The 8,092-nt window shown below is 42.7% G+C and overlaps 1 protein-coding gene across 1 annotated transcript; it reads right to left on the reverse strand.

Moving 5' to 3' along the window:
• Positions 1–680: 680 nt before the first annotated feature.
• LOC148019946 (SPX domain-containing protein 2-like) lies at positions 681–2,548 on the reverse strand. The gene is made up of 3 exons (XM_087700854.1): positions 2,038–2,548; positions 1,736–1,898; positions 681–1,623 (listed from the first exon to the last, which is right to left on the reverse strand). The coding sequence occupies exons 1-3, from the start codon at positions 2,329–2,331 to the stop codon at positions 1,088–1,090; spliced, it is 993 nt and encodes a 330-aa protein (XP_087556980.1). The 5' UTR covers positions 2,332–2,548; the 3' UTR covers positions 681–1,087.
• Positions 2,549–8,092: the final 5,544 nt, after the last annotated feature.

Raw genomic sequence — 8,092 nt, forward strand, 5'->3', positions numbered from 1 at the left:
AGCCTTCTTCAACAACTTTAGGGGCCAAGCATTATGTAGGAAGACTTCAATTTTCTGCATGGTGGAATCACACATTGACCCTTCAAGACCTTTTGAGTAGTTAGAACATGTCTACCGTGCATCAAAAAAGAATTCCAAAAATGCACATGAACTGTAGAAGTGTGTAGTGCTTCACCCATACTATATTTAAGAATATACAAATTGATGGAGCAAGCGAGATATTTTTAGGTGCATATGTCACACATTCAAGTTTTAAAAGATGTATTGTTCCATGATGGAAGGACTGTTTTAACTCAACATGCCAAACAATGTGCCTTTTAGCCACAAGATTGTGCTCGAATTGTTTGTGAATCAAATCCTTGGTAGAGTGAGTGCATGAGTGTGTGTGTGTGTGTGTGTGTGTGAACTAGGACCGCATGTATGGTACCTACTCTCACCACTATGTTTAAGAACAAGATTCGAGAAGTTCGAGATAATCCTACATGATTGGCCATGCAGAGTTGGTCCTAGGATCATGAAATCTCTCAGCTATGATGCAGTTCTGATCAGCTGATAACTAAGGTTTGGTCCTATACTTTCTTACTTGACACATTTCAAGGCAACATCATCTCACATATGGAAACCAAAGAGCAAAACAAACACACATGCCTACTAAGAGAGGGCCAAAGAGCAAAACAAACGCAAATGCCTGCTAAGAGGGAGCCAGAAAGATCATTGCTAAGTGAATGGTGTAGGTGTGTCACAATTACAGAGAGAGTAATTATAACAAACCTAGCCAGAAAGATCATTGCTAAGTGAATGGTATAGGTATGTCACAATTACAAAGAGAGTAATATTTTTTGCTCATGTGACCTTGCTGCAACCTTGAGTTGTAAAACTTTCAAAAGAACCCAAGCCGGGCACGGTGACCCCCGACAATTGACGTTATATATATACAATGAGATAATACCTGAGAAAAAGCGTATGTGCTACTTGACGATGGTGTAATCGTTGTTGTCAGTTCTTGTTGTTTGTGTCTAGGAATTGTACACATTTTTCTGTTAAGAGGGGCGGCCTGAGACGATAATTGGATGACTCTGATCTGATGTCAACGCACCAAGCATGGGTTGAGGCCTTGATCTGGCAGATCGAAGTGATCGGGGGAGAGGTAGCCGAAGGGAGGGAAGGAGAAGAAGTTGTAAGTGGAGCTGCCTCTGCGGAATTCCCTCATGATCCTGCAGGCAGCCATGATGTTCTTGCAAGTGCTATCCATGGCTGCATCATCCTCTCTCATGGGAGCAACCACTGCATCCATGGACATGGACAGCTCTAGAGGAATTAGGGAAGAAGGTGCCGACGACGATGATGATAAGGGGGAGCTGGAGCATGCTGATGAAGAGGCCAAAGGATCGATAGGGTCCACCTGCACCATCATTTCCTGATTCCTTGATTTAGGAGGAGGAGGAGGAGGAGGAGGAAGAGAGAGAGTGGTGAACTGGGTTTGCAGAGCCTCCTCCCATTCCCTGACTTGGTCGGATAGCATGTCGGTGGCAAAGAAAGGGGCTTGCAGTACCTTGTGTATGTATATGGACCGCAGAAGCCGGCCTGTCATCTTGTCGTGCTTCTTGAGTATCTTTGCAAAGCCTGCCACAGTACCATAATTCAAGAATTGAGGAGGGTTTTCACAGATCCAACCTTAGATGACCCAATAATATGTGGCCTTGCTACAACGTTTTGCAGGGCCATGCTGTCTCACCTATGTAATTCAGGGCACTGTAGTTAATCAGCAGGACCATCTCGCCATGGATGACTACAATGTCTCTGCAGATTTCCATCCTCATCCCGTTAATCTCGTTCGTGTTAATGCCCAACCCATACACCTGATCCTCTGCAAGCGTCTCTAGCCTTGCCTTCATCTCCTGCTTTGATGATGGCAAGAAATTAGAGACTTATGCAATGCAATGCAAAAAGATGAACGAAGAAGCAGCTGCCATGAATCGAAGCCTAAGATATACGGCATTCAACATGTGAATATCAAGCGATTAAGGAGATCAATACCTGCGACCTGATGACAAACTCCTCCTCCTTGTCCAAGAAGAAACTGTTCACTTTCTCAAGCTCTGCGTCGAGCAGCTGGATGAAGGCCGCTTCCTCTGTTACCAGCCTTCTACAAAAGGCAATAGACTGGGGGTTGCTGTGATTGAGGCAAGCGATACTGCTGTCAGCTTCTGCGCAAGCCGAGGGAGGGATGAGCTTGAGGCTTTTCTTGAGCTTCTTGTAGGAGAGGAACTTGTCGCGATACTCGGGCAAGGTGTCTTGGAGCAAGCAATGGAGGCGTCTGCAGAACTTCATGGCTACCTGATGATGCGATTATGTCGAGGAGGAGGCGTGACGGCAGACGACGATCAATCGTTGATTCTCGATGAGATCATAGACCAGGAGAGAGGGAGAGGTGGAGGGGCATGCAAGGCTATATAGGCAGGCAATGACAAGGTGAGAGGGAGAGGGGAGAAGGAGACGGAGCAACCAGGAAGGAGAGAGAGAGAGAGAGGGAGGGAGCAGGGCCGGGTGGGGGGGGAACGGCGATGGGCCACCGCAAGCTTTCGCACATAGTTAGCAACTTGTTGTCCGAAGCCCCCCGCACCGGCAGCAGAATATTCTTTGTCGAATATTCCCCTCCCCTTTGCATATTCCCTTTTCATCCCTTGCACATTCCCTCCTAATGTATTGTTTTTTCCCTACATTGGGTAGGGTGTACATGGATGAGGTCCCCCCTACCGTTTACAACTCCCCACTTCTAAGGGTAGCCTTCCTTGTCATGCGCCTGGATCTCACTCTCACTTCCAAGCTTTTTGTAAGCATATATGCCTTACCAGACGTCTCGTACTCACATTCTTGCCTGTCTCCTTGGCTGCACTTGAGTATGCCCTCAGCCATCTAGCTCCTCCTGCTAGTACAATAAAATAGTTTTTAGTTAGCACAGCTCAATAAAGTTGCTGGCACAATATTATAAGAGTTGGTTCGACCTTTACGACAAGACCATATATGCTCGTGCGCATATGTACTTGGTGGTACGATGTTGTGTAACACAATAGCATGCCACTTGATTTTCAACACGTGGGTTGACTAATCCACGAGACGCCCTTCAGAGTAGTTACCTTGTAAAATTCCATTTATCTAGGTAACAAGCTTCCATTGTGGTGAAACGAACGCGAATCCTCATGTAATTATAGAAGTCTAGATGCTTATTTCACCTTCAAGGACCAAACATTTGGCATATACTTGCGTGTGGATGGGCTCTTGATATTCTTATATAAGCAGATAACTATTCTACAAAAAAGGGATTTGGAGAGAGAAACATCACATGTAAAACCAAGCATAGAAAGAAAACGCTCGTCTATGCAATTTCTTACCATACATAGGATATGATCCAAACATCTGAAGACTCCGCGTGTCTTCCAACCCCCAAGGTAAACTAGTTTCTCTTTCATATACATAAGGAAGATAAAGAAGCTACCAAAACGAGTGTCGTATGACCCCATTGCAGTTGATTTTTGATAGATAATAGAAGTGGCCTTGATATGTCAATAAAGCCGTTATAGTTTCCTATGCTATGAGGTGAAAAGTGAGATGAGTAGAAACCTTTCCATGTAAAAGCAATAGATCATGTGTGTGTTATACATATAACTAAAGGGATCCATGTAATCTAAGTAATTTGATGCATTTAGGGGATTGTGTTCAATCATTACATCCATTCATGGTATGCTCCATCTTGTAACAAGATCTTGGCAAACTCCCCCTCCCTTTGTGTGTGTGTGTGTGCGCGCGCGCACGCGCGTGTGCATGTGCGTGTGTGTTTGTCTTTTAGTAAAACATCCCTTTGACACAATTTGAACATAAAGAAAATTGAAACATAATACATTAAAGTAAATACTTGGTTCAATACTTTCTTCGAAATCATGCATCATATACTAAAATAAATATGATCTTACATACATTTATAAAGAAGATGGGGGATTGTTAAATGAAACTCTATTAACAAAAAGCATTTCAATGTACAAAAGAAAGAAGGTTATTTTGACCATGGAAGCCCTTAGGAAGCAACTTTTCCAAGCCTCAACAATCACTTATATCCATACAAGAGAAGAAGGCTAGAACCCTTTTTTAATATGCAAATCGATTTTCTATTTATAGCACTCTAAGGTAACATGTACAACTTTCAAAAAAAGGAGAGAGGGATAGCAAGGATGGTCTCCATGCAATGGCCGATAGGAAGGATACCAATGGGCATCGAAAAGAATTAGAAATGAGACTTGGAGGAGGATGTGATAAGTTTTATGGATTCTCTATCCAATTAGAACATTCATGCACAAATGCCTTTAAGTTAATGCAACCTCCAACTCGAATGGTGGTCAATAAGATGAAATTGTTCATTTTCTCAGTATCCAATAAGATCAAGTACGACTTAGTAAGGTCTATACGTGAAACGATGATTGTACAAAAATCCCACAATGCCTTTTGACTTTAAAGAAATCATACCATTTTTCTCATGTTGGCTCGCTAACTTACGATGCCATTCTTATTGTTTTGAGTACAAATTTGGCCCTAGTTTGAGCCTAAAGTAAAAACTTATGCCCTATGAGAGTGCAAAAATTTTCACCTTGACGTAGCGTTTCACTTGGAAGTGGTTGCATTTCACCTTTTTTTTACTCTTTTATAGCATGAGGTTCATGGATCTTTATCCCAACATCCCTGATTTTCATTTTAAAATCCTCAATCTCCATCTTGGCATCCTTGATTTTCACCTTCAGGTCTACTTTTTCGCTACAAGATCCAATATTTTGTCCTAAGGTCCAAGTTTTACTTCAAGGTGCCCAATTTTGGTTCTTTTTGCATGTTTGCATGAATCAAGAAGTGATCTATTTCCATGGTGTTTCCTCATGATCCAACAAATCTGTTTTTCAAATTTCAACCCTAGGGGTGACTTTTAACTCCCTAATCCCATCTTGTAGACTCAATAGGCACCATAGGTTACTTTTTTAAGTGCTCTTCCTACATTTGTCCATCTATTAGTAAGTTTTTTGCTCTTTTGTGCTATTTTATTATTTGTTATGCAATTTTGTATGTTCAACTTTTGTACAATATTTTTTGAGTTACTGTTGGAAAATGAGATGTTATTGCAAGTCCACCACAATGTTAAAGTCGCTTGCTCCCATAGCTAACGGGTTTAATATAACTTATCACAAGTTCAAGCATGTAAGGATTAGCAATTGTTAATTCTTTTCCCGCAAAATCACTTACAATAGTAAAAAGCAAGAATGACGAGCGATGGGCATCAAAAAAGTAAAAATGATGGACATATAAAGAGTAAAGTCAAAAATTAGCAAAAATCAAAAGCAACTACAGAAAGTACACTAATTGCATCAAAATGGTAAACATCAAAACCAAGAGAGAGCGCACTTGTCTAAATGCAAAAAAACCAAAAATAGCACAAAGGGGTCGAGTGCCTAGGACAAACTGGGAATACAATTCAATACATAGGAAGCCTAAATATTTATTGTAAAACTATTCTCGAGCACTGGCTCACTCATATGTGATTTGTAATTAAAAATTATACGTGCATATATGCACTGCATATGTGAGTTAGTATAAGAATGCACTGATAGGAAAAATACCCAAGGTTGCAAGTAACGCAATGCTTAGGTATGATGCTGAGAGTAAGAGCCGCCCAAATATAAAAGAGCCCAATGCTATTTAAGGTGGAAAAAAGTTAATTGAAATCTGGTGGTTGTAGACTAAGCATGGCTTATCCTTATCCTTCTTCCACCTTCTTAGTGCTTCATTGTAACCTCTCCATAGAGAGAAGAGATTGCCATTATCTCTTGGATCAATCGAGAGGAGAGAGAAACTGTTCTATCGCTTGCTAGAAGATTCATTTATCTTTCTTGCATCCTTCTGTTGCTTTCTATGAGTATTGAGAGTGAGAAAAAGAAAGGGAGAGGTGTGAAGAGAGAGGTAGAATTGAGAGGAAAGGAGACAGAGAGTGTAATATTCCCACTCGTGAATATTGACTTCCCGCACACTGCGTAAACCTCGTGCAAAGGTTATCTTTCATATTGGAATTGCCACAGTGTAATCTGTGACTTGCACGCGAGAAATCGTGACCTCCGCATTGGCAAAGCAAGCCCGAGGGTTCAAATCCACAAATCACACGTAAACACCCTCTTGGGAGGGGCAAAATGGATATTATTAAAGCAATTTTTTTTATATTTATCCCTTTCCCCCAGCCGATGCACGGCTGGAGGAGAGGGAGTGTGGGGGGATGGGCTTGGTGGAGGTGGGGCTGCATGAGGAGGGGGGAAGCCATGCAGTGGCCACGTGGTGGAGCTCTTCTCTTCCCCCCCTTGTCCTATAAATACACCCTCTAAGGTGTGAAGAGAGGATGGGGGGAACAAACGGCTGCTGCCATCGCCGTGCCGGGAAGGAGGAAAAGAAGGCTGCATGGAGAGAGAGAGGGAAGCTGCTGTCAATGCCGTGACCTGGAGTGAGAAGGTTGGAGGAGCTGAGGTCGACGCCGTGCTGCTCAACGGGCTGTCGTGACACGGATAGGGAGAGAAGAGGAGGACCGTGATCTGCCGCCCCTTCCGTGGAGGTCGCCGCCCAGGCTAGACGGCCAGCATCCCCACTTGGGCCGCCATAGGCCGTCAGGCCGCCGCCAATTCCCTGACAAAGTCAACCCCCCCATTCGATGACATCCTTCCTTTCTTAATTCCCCTCAATCATTTCCTTTGGCTCCACGTGGTCTTCTGGGAAGGCAGAACCTTCCTAGAAGCTTTTGGAAGCTTCTAAAGGCAAGGCTTAAGGCCTTATACACACAGTGGGCCCACCCGGGTGTTTAAAAAAAAAAACCTCCTTGTAAAGCCTCCATTTTCGCAGCTCCATCCATAAGAGCCCCATTTCCGCAAACAAAGCTCAAATCCCATAAGCCCAAATCCCTTAAGCCCAATTCTCACAAGCCCTGGCCTTTTAAAGATCCGAAGTTCGGTGAAGGTATCTCTTGTGTACGAAGGAGAAGGGCAAGATCTTGAGGCTGCTTACCAAGGCTGAGGAGATTCACGGATCACGTAGGGGCAAAGGCTAACCGGAAGTCCATAATTGTGTAAGGGCAAAGGCAAACCGGAAGTCCATAATCACGCCTACGATGGCCCCCAAGAAGTCGCAAGGCGCGCCTGCGGGAGGTTCTTCTCCTAGCATTCACGTGGACATCTCCCCGAGCCCACAAACCCAGGTTTTTACTATTGTGATTTCATACAAAAGTAATGCATTAAGCATGATAACTTCATGGATTAGGAAGCACCCGTGCATGTTCAAATTCACCTAGCCTAGTTAAATGCAATTGGGAAAATTGGTATTTTCAATGCAATAAACGCAAATTGTCTATCCATCTTACGACCTTAATAGTATGTTGCCTTGTCGTGCTTTTCAAAGCGACAAGCCTAGAACACCTGTTGCCTATCATTATAAGGTTGGAATTGTTAAAGTGCACCGTTGACTAGACATGGAAAGAGTAAGCGTATGTTGCATTTTTAGGCAACATCTTCCTTGTAATGATTCATGAGGAAAAGTTAACACCCATAAGATGTTATCCAAAAAGAAATAGAAGAGCACGAAATTGATCTTATGGACTTGCAAGTGGCATGTAAAATGGATTAAGTTAACACTAGCTTTAGTTTTGTATGAACTTCATTAACTTCATTGTAGCTAGGAGAAAGTTGTGTGTTGCATAGTCGTCATGCAAAAATTTCATTCATCAGGAGCCGTATTTAGGAAAGGTTGCATGGTTGATCAAAGCATGAGATTCTAAAGTGTAGATAACAAGGTTGTAGGCATGATTATTTGATGTAAGTCCTAGTAGGTCCTAGGAAAGTTAGTATCCAGATTATCATGCATTTTTACTTTACCAAGGAAAGATAGAGTTATTGTGAACTATGTGATGCGTAGAAGCAATGAATCGCATGTTTACATGTATTGTGGTAGTTGCAACTATTTTTCTCCTTTAGATCTAGTTTATTATCTCTAGGAAAGGTTCATCCTTGTCGCAAGACAAGTATAT

This window comes from Lygodium microphyllum, chromosome 19, assembly GCF_053477565.2.
Source record: "Lygodium microphyllum isolate KBCC chromosome 19, Lygodium_microphyllum_v1.1.10, whole genome shotgun sequence".
Lineage (NCBI taxonomy): Eukaryota > Viridiplantae > Streptophyta > Polypodiopsida > Schizaeales > Lygodiaceae > Lygodium > Lygodium microphyllum.